The 23,365-nt window shown below is 38.7% G+C and overlaps 1 protein-coding gene across 5 annotated transcripts in view; it reads left to right on the top strand.

Moving 5' to 3' along the window:
• The window catches only part of KIF1B (kinesin family member 1B), an 82,874-nt gene that overhangs the window by 20,173 nt on the left and 39,336 nt on the right, over positions 1 to 23,365 (top strand). For 3 of the 5 annotated variants that reach the window (XM_042831548.1, XM_042831546.1, XM_042831549.1), the window contains exons 4-20: positions 1,127 to 1,306; positions 2,797 to 2,862; positions 2,965 to 3,143; positions 3,669 to 3,780; positions 4,244 to 4,321; positions 4,487 to 4,552; positions 5,886 to 5,961; positions 6,259 to 6,337; positions 6,830 to 6,972; positions 10,268 to 10,401; positions 11,485 to 11,564; positions 12,863 to 12,938; positions 15,626 to 15,705; positions 16,358 to 16,464; positions 16,908 to 16,991; positions 18,509 to 18,689; positions 19,336 to 19,408. In XM_042831548.1, the coding sequence (XP_042687482.1) occupies positions 1,127 to 1,306; positions 2,797 to 2,862; positions 2,965 to 3,143; positions 3,669 to 3,780; positions 4,244 to 4,321; positions 4,487 to 4,552; positions 5,886 to 5,961; positions 6,259 to 6,337; positions 6,830 to 6,972; positions 10,268 to 10,401; positions 11,485 to 11,564; positions 12,863 to 12,938; positions 15,626 to 15,705; positions 16,358 to 16,464; positions 16,908 to 16,991; positions 18,509 to 18,689; positions 19,336 to 19,408 (1,794 nt within the window). Of the gene's footprint in view, positions 1 to 1,126; positions 1,307 to 2,796; positions 2,863 to 2,964; positions 3,144 to 3,668; positions 3,781 to 4,243; positions 4,322 to 4,486; positions 4,553 to 5,885; positions 5,962 to 6,258; positions 6,338 to 6,829; positions 6,973 to 7,854; positions 7,897 to 10,267; positions 10,402 to 11,484; positions 11,565 to 12,862; positions 12,939 to 15,625; positions 15,706 to 16,357; positions 16,465 to 16,907; positions 16,992 to 18,508; positions 18,690 to 19,335; positions 19,409 to 23,365 lie in introns of all 5 variants that reach the window. The other 2 variants (XM_042831547.1, XM_042831545.1) reach the window with 1 other exon arrangement.

Below are 23,365 nucleotides of genomic sequence, written 5' to 3'. Positions count from 1 at the left end.
TACAAAATCAAATTGCAGAGCAATGTGTGGTATGTTATGTATGTTAGCTGTGCAGTCTGCTCTGGTTTGTGCAACTTAAAACATCTGCATTGCCTGGAGTGATAATTTTTTTCCAATATTGGTTGGAGTCTGACCAGTACAGTGCCTCAGTGCTTGATGTGTTCTGCATAAAAACCAGAGGATTCATGTCTTTAGTTCGTGAAGTTTTGTTTTGAGCAGGTTCTGTGTTTGCTCTGAGATCTGGCAAGTTTATTTTCTGATACTGCAATTGTTCTGATTTTTTTTTTTTTCATTGCATATGCAGCACTGTTCATTTTAATCACAGTAGGGGTGGTAGGGCTTTATCCAAAGTGCAGCAGAAACTTTTCAGTCAGGTATTTGAAGATGATGTCTCACTTTGTCCTTTTGCATCTGTGCTCAAGTTTATGTTATCTGTTTGGTTTTGTTTGGTTGGTTTTGCTTTGCTTTGTTACTGGGATGAATTGCTTTAAAGTAGCCCTGCCTTCAATCTAACCATAGAAAAATGTTCTGATACGTTGTCCTTGGCTGATTGAGTTACTTGATAGTTTGCAATATGTATTTAGGGATTTTTGGAGTCAGCGCTCGCAAACTGAAACCTGGATTGGTTGTATGCAGTGCAATAGGACAGCTGCCAGAAAATGCTGTCTGTTTTAACAATTGATCCACACTCTTGTAGTCTAAAAAAACTCAACAGCTTTGGCTTCTCTTTTCCCCCTCCTGAGCCTTAGTCAGGAGCAGCTGCTCCAGAATTTTGTGATTTCCAGACCTCCTTTGTATCCACTCTCCAAACTCTACTGTTGATGTTTTTCCTCTCTCCATTCCAAGCACCTTGAATCATGTTTGTCAGTGATCTTGCACAAAACATGCCCAGTAGTGCCAGCACTGTTCACAAACCAAAACTGGGACGTTGCTTCCTCAGCTGTGCTGGAGTGGCATTGCCAAGGCTGTCATTCTGCTTCAGCTGGTATTGGTTTGGGAAAAATCTGTGGAAAAATGTGCTCTCTTTGCCTTTTCCTGAGAGAATTGACCCACAAGATAAATTGCTTTTGAAATGTTACATGAAAGGGAGAAGACTGTTTCTGATCCTGTTTTTGTGTCTTTTCAGCCTGAAGATCCCTGCTTTGCATCTCAGAGCCGTGTGTACAATGATATTGGGAAGGAGATGTTGCTGCATGCCTTTGAGGGCTACAACGTATGCATTTTTGCCTATGGACAAACTGGAGCTGGGAAATCCTACACAATGATGGGCAAACAGGAGGAGAGCCAAGCAGGGATAATCCCCCAGGTATGACAAAAAAAGAAAGGGATTTATTTTATTTATTTTTTTTTTAGAGCATGTTCAGATTGCTGTCCAATAGAGTTATTTTTTTAATATCAAATAGCAATTCACACACAACATCAGTTTCTTTCTGAACTGAAAGAAACTTATTCTGGAAAAGAACACTGAGTAATTTTGTCTCCATTGTTGCACTTTTAACAATTGTACCATATGATCTCTGTCTGCTCTTCCGCATCCAATTTCTCTCCTTCACCAACAAACTGGTAAATGAAGGTGTCCTGTTCAGTAGATTTCTTGTCTCATCTGACTGTAATGAGGTCAGCACGTGGCACCTTTGCATTCAGCAGGAATTCAGGTGACAGTGCTGGTGAATCTGCCATAAAGCTTTTGTGGAAGCAAATTTCTCGAAGTTAGAAATCAAATAATGTATTGATGCATTTGATAATTTGGGGAGGGAATTATTTGGGCCACAGACCCCATTGAAGTGTGTAGGAAATGTTCTGCTCCCACTTGGAGCTGCATACGTAGATTATTTTGAAGTCATGTTGGAAGAGTGTATTTGTGCACATCTGGTGGGATGATGTGATTGAAGACACGAGAGAGAACCTGTTGAATCTGTTCCCTCTTGTCACGTATGCACAGGGCACAGCACAATCACTTTCTGACTAATACAGGTTGTTGACATTAAATTTCTTTGTGTTGGCAAAATTCCTTGATCTGTCTTCCTGTCTTGTAGTTTGATGTTTTAGACTTTAACCATGTGTTGGCTGAATTACTTCAAAGTACATGCTTTAAATTTGCCTGCATTTTCCACGTGTTTTATTTTCTATGCAGAGCCAGTAGATATGTGTTCCCAGGTCCTCTTTGTTTGCACATCCCTCTGTCCTCGTGCTTTTTAATCTTTTTGCACATATCCATGCGTTTGCCAACTGTTCATTCTTTTTCTTCCTTTATGATCTTAGTTTTGTGTCTCTCGTTTGACTTAACTGTAGAGGAGTGCTACTGAAATAGTGGAATGCTGAGTGACTGCAGCATTCTTTGTATGAAGATGCTGTTAAATGAATTTTGATACTATTTGCCTATTGATTGAAATCTGAGTCCTGAAACTTAAACATACCAGTGAATTGACACAGGATTATTCTTTTAAAGATAAACAGACTAGTGTAGGATTAAGAATTTTAATCATGAGTTCCTAAAATTCTTCCAATTTTGGTTATTTCATCTATTAATGTTATAACAGATTATTCTTCCAATTTTCTGTTACAGAATATTAGTATTGGTTAAACCTTGAAGAATTGAAATGCTTTGTAAAATAAATTATCAAGGCTGGATGGTAATGACAGATAATTGGGGTTAAGTATCTTCCTAGTGACGCTGTTTGTTGTTGATGCAATCTGTTCCTTTTCTTCCTCTGCCAAGTTAATGACACGTCATTGTAATTACTTCTAATTACTCAGTAAGATCTAATTTCTGATTTGGTTTTAATCTCTTTCCAGCTATGTGAAGAATTGTTTGAGAAAATCAATGACAACAGCAATGAAGAGATGTCGTACTCTGTGGAGGTGAGTGTGGTGAGGAATAAAAGAATGTCTGTGTGCTGGACGTCAAACTACACCACCAACCTTAACAATCATTAAATGATCTTTGCCAATTCCTGTTTTCAGGTGAGTTACATGGAGATTTATTGTGAGAGAGTCAGAGACTTGTTGAACCCGAAGAACAAAGGGAATTTGCGGGTGCGAGAGCATCCTCTGCTTGGCCCTTATGTGGAAGATCTGTCCAAGCTAGCAGTCACATCTTACACAGACATTGCAGACCTCATGGATGCTGGAAACAAGGCCAGGTTGGTGGCAGTAGCACGTTGCATGCTTCTATTTGCTGTGGGTTTACCTGACATGCAGCACAAATTTTGAATAAGTGGTGTAATGGTGTTGCCTTAAGTATCCATAGTGATTTGCTTGTAATGTCTTTAAATTAAATAATAAGTAATTCTACTGGCTTTTAAGTCAGCCTTTTGGTATAAATAAGTAGTTTCTTTCCTTCACTCAAGTGATCAAGACTAAAGTTGCTTTACAACTTCAGGTTCTTATTTGCTGTTGGTTGTCATTTATATACAGTATGCTTCATTTAGCAGTCTGTGAGGTTGATGTGAGTGTCATTTGCATTCTCTTATATGTTAGTGTTGGGTAGGTTAGTAAGTACACAGACTAAGCAAACTCTGAACTGTGCTAAAGCTGGAAAGAATTGAGGACTGAAAAATAAGTGCAAGTGAGCTGTGATCCTCTGCAGCTGCACTGAGTCCTGCAGGTTGTTGTACTTGCAGCACAGAGGCTGCTGTTTTCTGAGAGTGTGTGTGTTCATCTTCTAGGACTGTGGCAGCTACCAACATGAATGAAACTAGCAGCCGCTCTCACGCTGTGTTTACAATTGTCTTTACTCAGAAGAAACATGATGCAGAAACTGATCTTTCCACAGAGAAGGTATGTTACAGATGAGAAGTGGGAAGAATTTAAGAATTAAGGTTCTGTGGGGAGAGAGATGAAAGGAGTTTTGAGGATTTCCCCCCATCTTTGTTACCACAGTTTTTGAGTTCCTAGAGTCAGGGCGACGTGTAAGTTTGTTTACCTTCAAGATTCTTATGTTGCCTTTAGCAGTAACAGTTTCTTTTCACCTCAGTTCACGGCAGCAGGCCTCAACCTCTCTTTTTAGGTAATCTGAAGTATAGTGATGTTTAAAAGAGTTTAATTCTGTAATTCCAGATGCTTCTTATCCACAAGATAATAATAATAATAATCAAACTAATTGCATGTGAAAACCTCAGTTTTAAGCACACCGTGGTCATTTCTAGGCAGTTTTTTCTCATGCCATAGGATATTTTGAAGTAACTTAATTTCTTACTTTAGTTGGACAAAGATTAATTCTAGTTGTTCTTTCTTTCTTCAGGTCAGCAAGATCAGCCTTGTGGATCTGGCAGGGAGCGAGCGAGCTGATTCAACTGGTGCCAAAGGAACCCGATTAAAGGTATTGGGCCACTGATGTGTGAGGGGAAAAAAGGGAAGTGGGTGCACAAGCAGTGTAAGAATTGCAATTATAGGTTAAAAAAAGGCTGTGGAAGTAAAGACTGAAGTTTGCAGAGATTCATGATTGAAAAATAAGACTTACTAATGCTGGGTTCTGTTTTCCCAGGAAGGAGCAAATATAAACAAGTCTCTCACGACTCTGGGCAAAGTTATTTCAGCATTGGCAGAGGTGGTAAGTACAGCATTTAGTTATCTGCAACATCCTTTCCATAACTAGTAAGACTGAGACAGTGAGAGTAGAGTCGTTCACTGTTCTTGACGTGGCACTACCAGTGGAGTGAGCTCTGTGTGTGTCCTACATCTTACAGAGCCTGCTGGAAACTATTTCAAGGTAGTTTGAAGCATTAGTTTATTTAGCTTTGAAGAAGCCTTGCAGAATGAGTCTACTTTTATGTAGAGGATGCGTTCATATAACAAGCTTTCAGTTCTGCAGAGCCATAATAGTATTTCTGTTGAAAAGAATAATTCTGGAGATGTAACTGCATGTTTCATGTTAAAATGCTAAGATGTCGTATGTTAGAAATAGCAGTTTGATCATCACAGACTTTTTTCAATGCAAAGACTTAATGTGTTTAGCTGATTAAACAGACAGTAATCCAAACACAGTCTTGTAGGTTCAGAAATGTACTTTCTCTTGTGCTTTTTTATTCAACTAATATTGAAAAAACCCAAAACAACAAAAAAAAGGTGAATTACTGCTGCTTTTAAAAGGAAGTTCTCAATAGCTTGGGACAGGATGAGTGTGCTTAAGTGCTTCTTAGGCTTTTTTATTTTTATTTTTATGAAACTTATTCTAATTCATGGGGTTTCTCAATGAAAGGATGCTATCTAAACTAGCATAGAAACATATATAAGCTCTATTAAGAAGCACATCATTTATTGTCTTCTGCTTTCTTTAATGCTTTCAACTTAGGATAACTGCACCAGCAAGGTAGGATGGTCAGAGTGGTTATTGTGTTTGACCAGCTGTGAAATTTTATTGTCTTTGGAACCAATGAAGAAGGATCTTGCTTGAGAAATTACTGTGTTATAAAGAATTGTTACGAAATGTGAGAATGGTCGATACTGGGATCCAAAAATATGCTTAGGTTGGAGATAAGGACATGAAAAACACACACTTAAGTATGTTTTGGGAGTGTTTTTTTTTCTTTACTGCATCTCTCCTCCTGATTTGGTGAATTAGCTTGGGAATACTTACCTTTTCAGCAGGGAAACTTTGTTTTTGTGCTTCTGTGCTCCATGATTTTTTCCTTACCTATGTAATAGATTGCAGGCAGTTGTCTATTCTGAGTTTTATAAAGTGAATGGAAAATTTTGCAAGCTTCAACATCTGATACTTACCCACTATACTTAATTTTACTTGTCTGTTTTAAGGTTACTCACTTTTGACGAGGGGCAAAGAGGTGCCTTTTCAGCACCTCTTGAGTGTTGAGTGAGTACCTATGTTCATTTTCCATTCAGTGTTTGTTTTTCAGGTTTTTCTTGTTTATTCTTTTACTTTGTAGAGTAAAAAGAAGAAGAAGACGGACTTCATACCATACAGGGATTCTGTACTAACGTGGCTTCTTCGAGAAAATCTGGGTATGGCTGACTTTACCTGTGCCAGTATGGAAAGAAATCCTCAGTAAATTCTCAGAATGTTTTTAATTCACTTAGATTTGTATTCTTTATGGGTTTAAATATTTTAGCAGTCAAATCTGAATCGTGTGTTTCACCTTTTTTTAAAACTGCAGCTTTGCTGCGGGATTTTTGTGTGTTCCTAGTTATGTGGAATGCAGTTGAATTCTGTACTTCATGGAAAATACTGATATTCAGCAGGTTGTAGTGCTTAGACTGTGCACTGCAGTGTTGTCTAAAACTTCATCTGTTCTGTTGCAGGTGGTAATTCCCGAACTGCTATGGTTGCTGCTTTGAGTCCAGCAGATATCAACTATGATGAAACTTTGAGCACTTTAAGGTACACTTTCTTTCATCTGAGATGGATGTGGGTAACTGTGTGCTCTACCAGACACATGCTATCCTTCAAATTTTTGGTTAATATGAATTGAGAAACCTCTAGAAAAGAAAACTCTATAATGGGAAAAATGCAGTTATCCCAAAAGGGGAAAACTGTTGTATGTGAGCAGGGAAACTAGGATTTAATTGCCTACTTCTAGTTTGAGATGTCAAACTCGTCTTCTCCTGTTCTTTTCTAGTGTGGTCACTGGAATTGAGCATTTTACTTGAACTGAGGCTTCAGAGCAGTCAGTAATGGGGGAAAAAATTCTGTTATGCATGGTGCACCTTGTTAATGCATCTTGTATAGATCTTGAAGAAGAGTTGTTCTTTTTGTAGCCGTACTCTGTATTAAGAAGAAATTCTTGTGATATAAATCTATGTTACTACATTCCTGTGTTGCCTATGGGCATACATGGGTTCATTTTAAGGGCTGTTTTTTGATTGGTTCCAGATATGCTGATCGTGCAAAACAGATTAAATGCAATGCTGTTATCAATGAAGATCCAAATGCCAAGCTGGTGCGTGAGCTGAAGGAGGAGGTGACAAGGCTTAAGGATCTCTTGCGTGCCCAAGGGCTGGGAGATATCATTGACAGTAAGTGGGTTAAACAGATCTTGCCATCTTGGGTTTAGTCTCTCCTCTACAGAGGGGAGGGAGAGCTTGGCCTGCCATAGAATGTTGAAATTGGGTGTAGAAGCTGCTGTTAAACTTGGAACAACATTTTAGGAATGGCCTCTTGTGTCTTTAAAGAACTCATCCTAGGATCAGTCTCTGTAATGTGAATAGGCCACCTTCAAACTCTCAAGGAAAAGCATGGAGGTGGATTTTCCTATTGCAGTGGAAGTAATTTTACTGTAATGGAACTTTTACATTCAAGAGTTGCCTTGGTGAGTTATGAAGGGCGTTTTGTCTGGTGCTGATAAAAGAAGGATAGTTGTGATGTAGCAACTGATTTCATATTGAGAAAGCAAGCGTATTTTCCTATTTCTTGAAGGCTAAAGGTCATTAATTGATGCCTGGCTTTGGTACCATCCTTGCCCTAACTCCTGTTAGACCATGCCCTTGGTGTCAAAGCATTCATCATCTCAAAATTTACTTATTTTGAAACGGTTGCATGTAAATAAAATACTAAATTATTTTGGGGCAAGAGTTGGAGTTAAGTCAGTAGAGCTCTATTGTACTGGTTTGTTTTGCCGGTATTCTCGTAAAGCTCTGGAACAAAATTGTGCCTCACTTATGTATAAATGTTTCTATCTGCTTATTTTCAAGAGATGAAGGCCATGAGAAAATGAAATTTGTGAGAACACCTGTTTGGTGCAGTCTGTTGGTTGGTTCTAGATCAAAACTGAAAAAAAATGCTACTGAAAACTGTGTATTGTATCTTTAAGCATGGAGTAGTAATCTTTTCCCTTCCTGTGTCACTGGTGAATCTTCAATTTTGATCCTTCTTGTATTTTCCCTCCTGCTTCCCTTCAGTTGATCCAATGGGAGATGAATACTCTGGAAGTGGAGGCAAATGTGTGTATTGTGTGGTTCTATTCTTAACCTGCTTTTTCTGGGTCAGCTTTTAACTGAGCTTTGCATGCCAGCATTTCTCACAGGGAAATCCCAGACAGAACCCTCGTTGTGGAACGTTATACAGTCTCATGGAAACTAGCTTAACCAGCTCAAACTAAGTCCACAGTCAAAAAAAAAACAAGTTTAAAATACAGCATATGTTCCTTGCTTGCTCTCTGGCAGAATACAGAAGGGAGAGTGGTCACAATTTAGCCTGTTTCCATGACAGCTGACGTTTTGTGTTTGAACTAGAATTTTTTTCTCAAATCTTTTGAGTTACTCAGCTGAAACAGCTTCTGCTCATTTAGCTTCCTAACCTTTTAACTTCTCTTTACCACTTAGAAGTATTTATTTGAAATGTGTTGATTAATTCAAGATGAAATAGTATTAGATCCTCCTGGAGACTGAGGTTTATTTTATGTAGCCCCTTTAGACAAGAAGTTGTTACACATCTTGTACTGGTAAAGATTCCTTATTTGAGCTGTAATGGTTGGTGAGGATAGGTTTCCTAGGGTTAGAAACACTCAGCAAATATCATTTTATTTCTTTCTGCTGTTTGCCTTTATGGAAGGGAAATACACTAAGTCCATTGCAGAGAGATGTCTGATATGTATGCAGTGTAAACTTTGTGTTGGCAGATTTTGCTTTAAACTCTCAGCCAGTCTTCTTCCCCCTCACTTGAAAGCAGTATCAGCTAGAAGAGATCTGTCTGAAATTTCCTGAAATCAAAGCTACTGGTGATGTAAAGACTCATCCTGGCCTTGTCTTATGTTCTGATGCTGCTTCCAGCGTGTGCATATGTCATCTGTGAAAGCTGCAGCCTCCAGGAGGAGCGTGCATGGTGTTGAGGGTTTTGGTTCTTAATGATCACAGCAACTGCGAAAGCTACTGCGAGTGCCACTTCCTTCATCTCCAGGAGTGCATGTGTCTCCTGGCCTTTCGAGACTTCATCATCCTCCCTGCTCTGCCATGTCTGCTTTCCTCATCCTGATGGCATTCCCTTTCCCTTAACCTGCCTTCCTTTTGTTAACCTTCCACCCTTGCTTCCTTTATTCGCAGATGGTGGTTTTCAAACTGATTAGATGCAACAACGAGGCCCGAATAGAATGCTCAGATATTAGATTTACCATAGCAGGGCTGGTCAGGGTAGAAGTTGAGGAGATGTGGAAAGACATGGAGATTTATGCAGTGTCTGTCTGGGCATCTCTTATTTTTCTGGAAGTGAAACCCTTATTCATAATTTGCAAGGCCTAATTTCACTTCTTTACTAAGAAGAGTACTTTGAAGGATTTGTTTGAGCTAGAAGTTAAAACCATGGAAATCATTAAAACTGAGCTGTCCAGTTGTTACAAAATATTTTTTGTGATTATTCTGAGGACGTGGTTTACAGACATTTGAGAAGCCAAGTTATCAAAATAAATTGCCTCTGGATGTTTTTAAATCATTCATGTGCCTTCATCTTGTTTCCTGCCTTTAAAGGAAGTATCTTTCAGGTCTCTGTTTATTCAGGCTCCAAAGGCTGCCTTATAACTTTTTATTTTGTCTTTCTTGTAAATGAAGACCAAAAAGCTTTAAACCACCTTCTGTGGTACTTCTGTCAGAGCCTCAGCAGATGCTTCACTGATAACGTATCTGAGATGGCCATTTTTGAGATGGAGAGGATTAAGGGGGAGGCACAACCACATTACTGTGAACTTGTGTTCTTTCCTCCCTGCGGTGGGCTGACAGGTGGCCTAGGTGCTGACAGCATGTAGGGAGGAGTTGGCTGGTGGTCCTTGTGGTCACGGTGGTTCATGATCACTACTTTGAGTTAAAGGAGTCTGGTGAGTAACATTTTGCTGAGTTATGGGGGTTGGTGTATATTCAGGCTTCAGCCCAGGATGTCACTAATCCCATCAGTAACTGCTCCTGTTCTGACCTTCATGGTGCGCAGCAGCTTAACGTTCGTTTAGGAATGAGACAGTTTATTTTTGGAGAGTGTAATTTATTTTTTCAAGCTTTTTCGATCAGAGTGATTTATGGCACAGCCCTTTCTAGTAATCCTCAGGGTCTGATTTATTTATCATACCTACTAATGTGAAGGGATTTGTTTCAGAACTGCCATCTAAAAATTACAAAACTTGTTTTGTCGCTGCTTAAATGCTTTCCTCTTATACTGGTGTTTCCTTCCTATCTTCCTCTTTCTTGTTCCTTCCCTCCTCCTATTTTCCTTTTGCCCGTCTCTCTGCCTTCCCTCTGTGTGTGTCTCTCTCAGATCTGAAAGATTTTCAGAACAATAAGCATAGATACTTGCTAGCCACCGAGAATCAACGTCCTGGCAATTTTTCCACAGCCTCCATGGGGTCCCTCACTGCCTCTCCGTCCTCCTGCTCTCTCAGTAGTCAGGTGGGCTTAACATCTGTGTCCAGTATACAGGAAAGAATCATGTCGACGCCTGGAGGAGAAGAGGCAATTGAGCGTTTGAAGGCAAGTATTGCTGCAGAGAAAGCAGGCTGTTAGTTGGGTCTTTGCAAAGGCTGAACAGTGTCAGAAGTGGGAGAACTTTCCTTCAGCCAAAAATATATCCAGCATACTGCTGTTCCATAGGAAGTTGTCTGAAATCCACTTGTACCCTAAAAAATGCATTTTACTGAAATGAGTTAGAGGCTGTGTTTGTGTACAGCCTTTTCTGCTAGGATTATATGATTTTAACTGTAGCCTGGAGCTGCCACTAAATTCAAAATCTTGGTTCTTGTTTGTAGGTCTTTCGATACAGTGGCAATTACAGGAAATTTGAACTTAAATCTAGACTTGAAGAGACCTGGTCAGCACTAGAGTGGACTAGGTCTGACTAGCAAGTACAGTCAGCTTTCAGAAAACCAAATTACCCCAAAGTCGAAAAAAGGAGGCAGAATAATCCTGCCACTGTTGTGTTCACCCAGCCCCCACAGATTAAAATGTGAAGCACACAGAATAGCATGCTTTATCCAGACAATAGCAGCCTTGTCCCAATTCTGCACAGAATTGAACCGCATCAAAAGTGCATTACAGTGAAGTATTTCTTTTTTTCACCGAAGGCCCCCCCAATCTCCATGGGCGGATGAGTGGGGAAAGCTGGCTCTGTTGAATCTGTGCTTCATTCTCATGTCTTGTCCATGAGACACTGCCACAGGGATTGCAATGGGCTGGAACACACACGGCATATCCCTTTCTTGTTAGGAACTTGCTGTTACCATGGAAATAATGGTGTGCTCTCTGTGGCTCCCTGGCATCCAGTTGCTGAATGATGTCTGTAAATTAGGATTTTAAAGAAAAAAAAAATTTTTAGGTGGCTCAAATTAAAGTCTGATTGAGGTTAGGCACGAAGTCTTCTTTTCTTTTTGCCTTCCTTTCAAGGCTGTTAATTCTCTTAAAAATTAAGGAAGACGACTTAGTGATTTAAAGCACTGAATATGTTTTGTACCTCAAATTAAATTGAGATCTAGCACCGAGCATCAATATTAATTACATTGTATTTTATGTAGAGAACATTGAGGACACTGTAAAACAGCTTTTGGGATTTTTACACAGGAATCTGAGAAGATCATTGCAGAGCTGAATGAAACGTGGGAAGAGAAGCTGAGGAAAACAGAGGCCATTAGGATGGAAAGGTCAGGAATTAGAAATGCTGTAGATGTGAATTGTTTTTAGAAAATGGATAATGTTGCTCTGTTGAAAAGCAGTGGAACAGCAGAATGGGGCTTAGTGATAATTCTGCTGGTCTTCGTATTATGTGTAACGACAGGGGCAGTACTGAGAGAATGCCATATTCTTTCTCATGTTTTCTAAAGTTAAACTGTTTAGAATTATAGTTTGGATAATGTCCTAAGCTGCTACATCAGCTTCTGTTGTGAAGCAGCATATGGTCCTGGTCTCTTTCTTCCTCCTTTCTCTCACATTACAAAAACACTGGCAGTGAATTTAAACAGCAAAGATTAAACTTTTAGTACCAGAATTCCTTACGTTGTGGAACAACTTCAGCTTTCCAGCTGTGGTTTGACTTGCATCTAAAGCAATAAGACGTGCTTAAACGTTGTCAGAAAGTGGTTGGAACAAAACTGAGTGCTATTTATTAAATACTTTGAAATTCTTATAATTGATCCTTGAGCTGTGGAAGTCTTGACTGCATTATGTTGATGATGCTCAGAGTTGAGTTCATCACTCCCACTTCCTTCACCCTCCTCCTCCTCTCCCCAAAACAAACAGAAAAACCTCTCCCAAATAAAAACAGCAACAAAAAAAGTGCAACCCACCAGAAAAACCTGAACCAATTAATTGTCCTCAAATCCCAAACAAAAGCAATTGAGAGGGCTGTGTAAAAGAAATTCCACTTTCATTTTGGGAGTTTTCTTAAGAGATTTAAAGACTGTGGGAGTAATTTAGGGAAAAATAACAGTTTGCCAGGTTCTTACTCTTCTCTGTTGGAGTTACTGTTGTGCTTTGTTAAGATCAAGAGTAGTGAATGACATGAAGAGTTTGTCTGTCCCCACACAATCCCTTTTAGGTCTTAAGGAGAGAATGCTTTTTATGTTGAATCAGGAAGAGGCAGATAAATCTTAGTAAATTAACATGATGGTTGCTCATTTTTAATTGAATGGCTAAATTTAGAACAGCCTTTACATTCATTGCCACCTTAAGGAAGATTAATGTTCTAATTATACTTGCTTTTTGATACTCCACTGCACTGAAATGTTGTCAGATCTCCCTTGTTCTTATTCCTCCTGTAAACTCTGGAGCTCAAGTTTGGAAACTTGCCCTATGGTGATAAGGTGGCAGCAGCCCTGGCATGGTCAGTGGATAGGCTGGTTGAAAGCATATTGTATTTCATAATGAAACTGAGAGCTTCTATTGATCACAAATTATCTTCTGAAGCCTAAATTGTGGTAAATAATTTGCTTTACTCTTCCAGGGAGGCATTGTTGGCAGAAATGGGAGTTGCCATTCGGGAAGATGGAGGAACACTGGGAGTGTTTTCTCCTAAAAAGGTAGGGAAAACTGATAATTTTCAACCCATGTCTGTCAGTTGCTGGTTGCTCATCTTGCAGGGTGAGGATGGTGAGGAAACTGCTGTTCACAGAAGGGCTCGTGCCCATGTAAGGTACTGGAAACTGTAGGTGAGGTTTGAATTGTCAGTAGGAAGCTCCTTTCACATTATATTTTTGAAAATAGCTTAAGTGTTAGAGTACATCAAAACACTCTGCATCTGAGAATAATTTTACCTGTAGCAGTGAGGTTGGATGCTGCTCCTTATGAAACTGATGAGACGTGCTTCTAGGCAGCTGTGTAAAACCTGCTGCATGCCATAGCTTCCTTTGGTCATGGAAGCATTCACTAGCCTGGTGTGCTAATGAAATGGGAGCAGTATAAAAAATTCACAGGTTTCTGATATCCAGAAATGGTCGAACTATGGACTTTCCTTTAGAAAAGTCTAAATTAATAATAATGAATTAATAATAAATTAATGCTACAAGCATAAAAATATCCGTTTAGTAAAGGATTACTAAATGAAAGGAAAATAATATTCTTTCTTGTATCTCAAATATCTCATGAGTGAGTAGCACAGGGTAGTATTTTAGTGTGAACTGTACATACTCAGTGTGTAATAAATTGAATCTAAGAGTAAATGGGACCTGTCTACAGGCATAGGACAGAATTATTGGTTAAAATGTTTGATAGGTTCAAGTGTTGTATTTGGAGGAAGTAGAGCTCTGGTTTTGGTCCCCAGAAGCGTGTAAAGGTTTGTAATGGTGTTAATTCATTGAGTGTTCTACACGTTTCCTTCTCTGATGTTATGGATCCTAATCTCCTTTTAGATTTTCCCTCAGAGACCATCAACACTTTTTGATGACTCTTTTGATGCATTTTCAGCTGATCAGGTTTGTTCATAAGCACCACCTGAGATGAGTAGTTGCTTTGGTAGTAGTTACTATTTATTTTACCCCTAGAGGATTTATTAGAAGTAGTAAAACTTCTGACCTGGTCCTTTTAGCTTCTTTTCCTTGCTGTCCATGCAGTTCAGCTTTATTAGTTATCCTCCTAATAATTATGGCTACTGTTGTGCACATGAAGGTGATGAAAATTCTGAAGTTGTTTATAAAGATTGAACACTTCAGGGTACCTGGACAAATACAACAGCAGCACTGTTCTTAGCAGCTGAGCAGCAAATTGAAGCATAGGAGGTCAATTTTGCCCACTCTACAAATTAAAAGGTATCACATTCAGCCACCATAGCTGTGTTTATGCATTTTGTCTTTGACAGAAACTATTCAATATTAACTGTGGAAATTTAATTATGGTCTCATGAAAGATTGGAGCTGGGAAAATCCTTCAGTTCATACTTCAGGATTGCTGTCCAGGAGAATACTGAAGACACAATGGTCTTTGGATGGGGTTGCAATCAGATGATCTTTGAGGTCCCTTTCAACCCATGCCATTCAGTGATTCTGTGAATAATAGATCTCAGAATAAGTTTAGACAGCATCGGTTTCAAACTGATGAGTTTTATTTTTCATAAAGCTCTTTATGGAGTGTGATGGACCAATTCAGAATTTGAACCTAGTATATCAAGTGAGATGCCAAAATGTGTGTGTAGAACATACAGCAGAGTGTCAGGTTGTCTGGTGACAGTGCTGCTTTCTGAAGTTTTCTCTTGATTGAAGGCGTTCGTGCGACTTTGAATGTATTTCAGTGCTGTGAGCAGAGATGATGGTATGGCGTGTGTTTGGCTACAGTTCTAGGTTCCCTCTTTATTTTTTTAGGGGATAAAAATAATCTCTGGTTAGTTTATGGGAGCTCAGAAGTTGCTAAATGCTCACAATGAAATTCTTTGTCGATTGAATAAGTCTAGATGTCTGTGCCCCAATGGAAGACTGTGTGCTGTTAACATTTCTATCAAGTAGTCTTTTTTGTAGCTAGAATAAACTGATGGAAACAACATTTCCAAGGAATCTTAGGCAAATTTTTTTTTTAGTTAATTTATTCTAATTGAGAGTAACAGAATGAAAGGAGGCTTATTAACACTTATTTTTCTTTTATCATTTTTCTTTCTTTGTTTAACCACTTTTGCCTTTGTTTTGTGCTTATGCTTACTGCTATCTCACTGGCTAGATTTTCACACCAAGGCCGTGTGACTTGTTTGCTGATTCCAATGGGGTTTTTTCACCAAAGAAGGTTGGTTTGTAGTAACTGTAGTGTATTTAAATCTAGTAAAACTTTAGATGAAGAGCTCTTTAGCTGTTTGTATCAGTTGATAGTTCTAGATTTTTGTTTGACTTCAGTGAACTTTGCTGTATGAACACCTGGACTGTATTGCCTGGGGAAAGCCGTAGTTGATTCCATATCAGTTGCAAAATTTTACTTGAGCACCCATTTCTGCTGTTGGATATTCTGTATCCAAGTTTACTTTCCAAGGAATTGTTATGTTTTTAACTGAAGCCATAAGTATTCCCTCTTTCTTTTTTGTCTGAAATATCAACGAATCAGAGCTGTGCTTCTGCTGTTAACCTTGTGAGGCTTTCCAGTATTACAGGAGGTTATTTTTGAAGAGGCAGATTACGGAGTAACCTGGATGTGCATAGCAAAACTGCTGGTTATTATACACTCTCCACAGCTGTGGGAAGAAACCTAGAAGTAGCTCTTCAATTCTTAATTACCTTCACTTTTTCTATTTCAGACTCCTCATCTTGTAAACCTTAATGAAGATCCACTCATGTCTGAATGTCTGCTCTACTACATCAAAGATGGTATTACTAGGTGAGGGTTGGTATTAATATGCTCTGAAGTCTGGTTTGCTTGCTTACGTTCTTATGCTGGAGACACCTTGACATTAAATAATAATTGCTCCTTGAGTTATTCAGTTTCTAGGTATAAGTGAAGCATGGCATTTGCTGTAGGTGAGAAAAGCAGAGAAATGCATTTTCCCTTAAGTTTGCTTTGTGCTTTATAAGTAATATCTGCAGTCACTATGCTTTATTAGATATTTATTATTGCACTGGGCAGTAAAAGAAAGTAGAATATCCCTTTTAATATATAGTCAAACAAAAGGAGTGAAGTACACTTGGAAGTGCTTTTGAGATTTTTGATGGTGGAGAATTGAAAGCCACAGTACTTGGAAGCAACCAGCATATGACTGAGCATTCAATTCATATAAATAAACTATTACCATGCCTCTTCTGCTGTCTTATTGAATGCAGCACCTTCTTATCTTTGTAACAAATGAATATGTCCATTTCTGTGATAGCTGTTACCTAGAAATTCTCAAACATTTGACTTCGGAATGGACGTATATCTTCATGCTTCTGGGGCTTAACATTGCGGACTTCTGTGGATATTTCTGGGCTATATTTTACTACAGAGTTGTGGAAACTGTCTGACTTGCTCTTGAAATGTTCTCCGTTCAACTCAGGGTTGGCCAAGCTGATGCTGAGCGAAGGCAAGACATCGTATTGAGTGGGGCTCACATCAAAGAAGAGCACTGTATCTTTCGAAGTGAGAGGAACAACAACGGTGAAGGTGAAAAGCTATTTTTTCCTAACCAAGTGCTGCTGAGTTTCTACATCATTCTTTGCTTGTTACTTGGTCAGAGAATACTTAATTTACATATTGGCACAAAATTCTCTTGTCTCAGCTGTGACTGTTTTCTTGAGTCTAGGTGGAACAAAGTAAAATTGGGGTAAAGTTCAAATTGCAGCCTTTTGATAGGTAACTGGTTTTGATTACCTGTAACCATGAAAATTCAAACAGAAAACTACTAGCAATCACTACCCTCTGCATTATTGAGCTATTGCTGGAGTTTTCTTTTTATTAAGCATTGTAGCATTGAGGAGTGATTGACTTGCATTCAGTTTTGGTGTTAATAGGAAGAGTCAGAAAATGAGAGGTCTCTAGGGTTTGCATGCTTTGCAGTTTCTGTACAGTGCTCTCTGAAGTCTCATTTGTTGTTGCTTTCTTTGTAGTTATTGTTACTTTGGAGCCTTGTGAACGGTCAGAAACTTATGTTAATGGCAAGCGGGTTGTGCAGCCTGTGCAACTGCGTTCAGGTAAGAAATGTTAGAAGAGGTTGGTGTTTTCTTTTTTGGACTCCACATCTGAGAATTGTATATATGTGACATTTAGGTCATCCGTAGAGAATGTTGAATGCTATTAAAGTGCAGTAGTGCAAACTTCCCTGGAGTGCAGCTTTTAAACAGAAGTTAGCATTTTTCTCATCAGCAATTCCTTTTCCTTCATTCTTTTCTGCACTAACTGAAAGCATACTTAAATATTCACTGCCACGCAGCATCCTGCTTGTCCTTCTGCTTACCCTGATGTTATTCCAGTACATTCTTGCCCAAACCTATTGCCCTTGGCAGTCTCAGTGAGACAGAGCAGACAGACTGCCAGCTGCTGATGGAAAATTCCCAGCTTCCTGGCAAAGCTAAGATATGACCCTCTGCAGGAGTACAGCAGCTTCTCTTTGCTCTCATTAGATTTCATACTCAATCCTCTACATTCCTTTAGAAAGACATATGGGGAAAGAATTAGGGGAGAGGAAGTGACTTCCCTAAATTATGATCTTTAACCCATCTTCAACCAGCAGTTAAAAACAAACATCTCGATTTGTTTGTCACAAAGTTACAACCAAGTATTTGCATGTAATAAAGCGTATTCAGCACAAACCTGAAGTTGTTCTGTGCCTGCATGTGGCTCACACTGAAAATTGTAACTGTATCATTTAGTAATTACTTTGATTAAACTAAACAGATGTTTTTTCATCTTTCCTTCTGCATCTGGATAGTTGACTTACAAGATAAAAACTCAGATATGGCTTTTGAAATCATTAAAAGGTTGCATTTTGTCAATATATTGACAAGAGGAATTCTGATTACTCTGGAGGTCTACTTGCTAGAATGAGGTTCTATTTTTATTTTAGTTGCACTAATATGTTGTATGGGAGAGCAGAGAAATTTTACTGTCGTCTTCATCTTTGTGAGTATCTTATGTCTCTAGGATGTAGCTGAATGATAATATTATGTTTCTTCAGCTCTTTCCCACATTGGTTAAAAGCAGCTATGAAATCCTTCCATAAATCTTACTGATTAGAACTCAAATTAATGTATGCATAAAGCACATTTTTAAGAAAGGTGTGCATTCTTATTTTGAAGTGAGACTTTTCTAGCTGAAGTTTCTATTTAAGTGACTTTTGCCCATGTTTTGGTGGCCTCACTGAAAGAGAGGAATGGGTTTCAGTGGATATTCTATTTGTTCCAGCTGTGTTCCTCAGTGACCAAGTCTGTCCTTTAATTTTTGATTAAACCCTGCAGAACATTTGATTGGACCTCAGAGGGTGCAGCTGTCCTCTGTGAGCAATGCTTTATGTTACCAGTGGCTTGTTTTTCACAAACAAAATATTCTTGTTTTCCTTGTCACCTAGTAACTCGAATGTCTACCAAAATCCTTACTGAGCAGTCTTCTCTGTTGCTACCACACAAGAAGATAAATGGAATGAATGATTCAGTGATGTTTTTTTTAATTGCTTTGGAATCCTGAAAGCATTAATTTCTGTTGCTATTTTTAGGAAATCGTATCATCATGGGTAAAAACCACGTCTTCCGATTCAACCATCCAGAGCAAGCACGAGCAGAAAGGGAGAAAACTCCGTCAGCTGAGACTCCCTCTGAGCCTGTTGACTGGACGTTTGCTCAGAGGGAGCTTCTGGAGAAGCAGGGCATTGACATGAAGCAAGAGATGGAGAAAAGGTATTAAAGGAAGTAAGAATTTCTATTTGCAGCAAGAAAGATACAGCTGTTGGCTGTGGGAGTGGTTTCAGTGGCGAACCTAAAACTGATGTCTGATGTATGTATGGAAGACTTCTAAGTGAGACTTCCAAAAATAAACATCGGCGTTAGAGCACTCTTCATCTGTCAGCGTGTTCCAGTGCTTGTTCTGCCATGTGTTGTCACTGCTGCCTCTAGAGAGCTCAGAAAAATTCCCCAACCTTACTCGAGTGTTTCAGCTCTCTGACTCCTTTTAAAATCAGTAAATAAATGGATCCCATTTAACCACCTGCCCTGAACTCTTGACCACATGGCAGTGAAGGACTGCAATATTTAGTTGGATTCTTTTCTATAGCAGTCTATTAGACCTCTCCTATATAACAAATTAAATCCTCTTAACTGATTGAAGGGCGTTCTTAATCCCAGTCAGTTGTGATTTTTTTATTTATTTACTTTAGATTTTAAAGGGGCAAAGAGGACAGTAGCTGTATAACGAAAAGGAATTCCTTTTAAATTGAGCTATTTTTACTCTTATTGTTTTAAACTAGTGTAATTTAGTTCTCTGTATGTAGTAACATTAACGTGAAAATAATGATCTCTTTGGCTACTTCTGTCGTTTTGTCTTTAGATTACAAGAAATGGAGATTTTGTATAAGAAGGAAAAGGAGGAAGCAGATCTCTTGTTGGAGCAGCAAAGGCTGGTATGTGTCCTTACTTCAGATTAACTATACCTTTGGCAAACAGTGATTCCTATCCTTGCTTATCTGAAAGTTTAGGAAACCTGCTTGGGTTGTCTGCACAATGCAGTTATCCCTTTGCTGTCAAATAATTGTCTACAATGGATTATGATCAGCGTGAGTGAGCTTCTTCATGTTAATTTAGGATTGTAATTGACAGTGAAGAGGTTTTAATCAGCCTTTCCTGGAGGCAGGTTTCTTGAATTGTGGGCTTAAAGAAGGGCATTTCTATGCTCTTATGGTTTTTGAAGTTCCTGTTCTGTAGTCTAATCAACTTCTTGGGGTGTTTGCCTTGATTTTTGTTTTGGATCACCAGAAGGTACTAATTTTCTGCTGCCAAAGAGGTTCCTAGACCAATTATATGCTAGGTTTATTTTTTTGAATAATGTCTGAAAATGTTGCTGCATTGTGCATGTTTTAACCCTTTTCCCTTCCCCTGCATGGTAAGGTTCTTAATGCTACACCTGCTGATGGTGGGGTTGTGACTAGGGAACAAGTGTGTGAAGGGAATTTTAACTCCTTCAGAAGAATGGGAATTCACAATTTCACCTATTTCTTTAACAAGAAATCTGATAAATTTTCTGATATAGGAAGACCTCAGACTTTCAAGAAAAGTATGTTCTGAAGTTTATTACAAATAGAAATGTGTGCGATTTCCAAGCATTTAAAAATGTGACTAAGACCAGGGATGACGTTTAGATTTCCTTAAGAAATCCAAGTCTCCTGATTTTTCTTTAACTATATTAGTGTGTCTTTTAGTTAGAATTCAAATGTAATTGTGCCTTAATTACCGTTGAGATTCCAAAATCACAGTTGAATTGTTTCTATTGTGAGTTTGAGGCTCCTGAAAACTTAAATTGCAAGTTAAATTGCGTGTTGGGATTTAAACCACTTAATGCTTCTTTCAGAAGCAAAGTGGAGCAGAGTACTGGCTTCCACATGTAGAAGCTACATCACTTTTTATTTATATTGTACAGTGCACTTGAAGCTTTCTCCATTTCTAACGATTCCATTACAAGGGACTAATCTCTTGAGTGGAGAGGAGTCGCTGTAGACTTTGAGCCAAAGCAAACTTAGTTCAGAAAAGAGGCTGATGTGACACTGTAATGTTTCCTCAACTCTATAGTTAAAATTTGTGTAGCTGAAAGCATTGCTTCAAAAACAAACAAAAAAGTGTTGACTGTGTCAGAGGAGATACAAGTCATGCAGTTTCATCCCTTAAATTGTGATGGCTGGCATGCATAAAGCTGCTGGATGAATTATACACGTGATAATTGGCTGTCTGGGGATCTGCTGCAAAATGAGGCTGTGTTGATACAAGCTTTGTGAAGAGAGATTTGTTGCCCCGTATGCTTATGATTAGGGGAAGATTATTAAATAGTTTTCTGTCTCATACCATACTGTAGTTACTATTTTCTTGAAGCTTGTTGTGATTTTTCTGATCACTTAACGGGCAAAGGTGAAAGACAATCCCTCATGCATTACCAGTGCGTTCCTGAAGAGCAGGTTTCCTAGCTGTAAGGATCATAATAAATGAGACCACTGGTCTGTTGATCAGGATACTGCTTTTCACACTGCTTAATGAGAATGTTCCAGATGACAGCTAGACTTCTTGATGCATTTCTGTGTCACTGTACAGAGAGACTCAGCAGAGACAGGAATGGACAGGATTGATGGCTTACAACAGCAACCGAATAATGATTGGGAAACCTGGGGGTGCCTTCCAATTGTTCTGTTGCTGTACTCAACAGTTACATTACCATAATATCCAACTGCTCTCAGGTCCTTTATCTTACTACTATACAAGATTTATTTTGAAATATTTACATTCTTCTTGTTCTAAATGAGATTAGAATCTTGAATATAAGATGCTGGCTAATTCAGTTTACCAAACTGTTTTGGTTTTGTCCTGGGATGCCAACAAACTAGGGCATTAATTTATAGTTAGATGCACTGCACAAAGAAGATAATTTTTGGAGGGCAAGGGCTACTATTTCCAACAAACATGTATGCCTTGCTGGCATTACATGGAAATAGAAATAATCATTCACTGCTTGTCAAGCTGAATGTGAAAAGGTGTTTAGTAGAACTAAATTCTGGCTTTCTTGGTCATTATGCCTTTGCAGAGACCACTTACTTTTAGAATATGGGTACGTACTTATGTTAATTAGGTTGGTTAATCTCTGAGTGACTGTAAGACAAAGTCCACATAGTGTCTCTTAATCATCTTTTTATATGCAACACATCAGTTTACCCATCAATAATAGTATGGAAATTTTGAAACCTGTAAGAATAATCCTGTGGGACTTATGCCTTAATGTCTGAGTAGTTTGTGTTTTGCCTTTCTGGACCTCTTTTTGAGTCTGCAGTTTGTACAGCGTTTTCCTCCACAGCATCTTTCATTTCTGCTGCAGTATGCAGTTTGTTAGGTGCTTTTTCCTTAGGCTACAGATTTTGTCAGCTGTAAAATCATGCGGAGTTTGTTCTGTTTCTAGTCTGATGCTGCGACCGAAAGTGGTAGAAGTTGTTCTTAAATATTGAACATACATAAGATCACAAGTGGCTCAAGAAAATGAATCCTAGGCTGTAGAGCTTGTTGACCATAGGGCAGAACGATATTTCTTACTTCGTTTCATTGTTCCTGAGACAAGTTATACTGTATTCCCCGTTCTGTGTGGCCTCCTACCAGGAACCTGTGGTTTGTAGTCGATGACCTGGGTTTCCTTTTGGTTTTAGTCTAACTGGCAGTTACTGTTCCTGAATTCTCATGTATTATACTCGGTGTGAAAAAACAGGGACACTAGAGATTCATTGGAGACTGACTGCTGTATTTAATTGAAGACAATGTGGGTTCTAGTGGATAACACTAATACATAGGACTTTTCTTACTTGTTCAAGAGGTATCTTAAATTAGTGATTCATTTGGAGAAAAAAAAAAAAAAAAAAAACAAAACCAAAAAACAAGTAGTCTGACTTTAATTCCTGGTGGCAGTAAGCAGTAATGGGGGATATGCTTAACTTTGGTGCAGTATACCTGAACAACCATTCCTAGCATATGGAAACCTGAAGCACTGCTCATTCCAAATCATTTAGCGACAGATGGAAAACTTGTAATGAAGAAGCAAAACCAACATAACTCTTAGCAAGTGTGTGGAGGCTCCAGGCTCTAGGGTTTGAGAAGAGGACAAGTCAAGGATATAAAATTGAGAATTTGTGTTAAAACACTTGAAATTAAAAAACAAAAAAGTAACTGCTGCTACATTCTTCTGAAACTCGTTCTTCGGACAGTCAAGACCTGTTTGTGTTTTTAAAACTAAACAAGGTGGCAAATGGAAAACAAACACCTCTGAAACTCTGGTTCTGGATATCCTTTTAGCTTGTAGCAAGTCTTGAAGTATGAACCACTGTCTTCACCTGTCCTAGTGGCACTTACGGTCCTTTTAACACTGAACCTTTCAACTGCTTCTGTTTCATTTTTTTCCTTATCGTCTAACCCTTCTCTGGCTGCTGTTGTAGTGAAGCGGATTCTAAACTTGAGCATCCCTGCAACTATGTGCAACGTTACTAACCAGTGTTAACCCGACTTACTCTGGCTGCTCATGACATCTTCTGTGATGGCTGTTACATTCACCTACCTGGGGAGGATTTGCTGAAAGAAGCAACAGCAGTAACCAAGGCAAATGTGTGTGGCGGGGATTTGCATGTCCTTGTAGCATGTATGAAGTGCAGTTTTCACTTGGTTTTCATTTTTAATCAGGAACTTGGTTGGTTTTTTTTTTTTTCTTGTTGCATATATAAAGATTTTTGGAAGGGACTGGGAGGGAAGAGTTTAGATTACCTGATGTTTTGACATAAGATTTCTAAGAATAATGTTAATTTAGTGAAGAGATCCAATTTTGATAGTCCATGACTCTCGAAGAT

The sequence above is a fragment of the Centrocercus urophasianus genome, unplaced genomic scaffold (assembly GCF_019232065.1).
Source record: "Centrocercus urophasianus isolate 14NV4802_14NV808 unplaced genomic scaffold, USGS_Curo_1.0 seq_36, whole genome shotgun sequence".
Taxonomy (NCBI): domain Eukaryota; kingdom Metazoa; phylum Chordata; class Aves; order Galliformes; family Phasianidae; genus Centrocercus; species Centrocercus urophasianus.
This window is presented reverse-complemented; position numbering and strand designations above follow the sequence as displayed.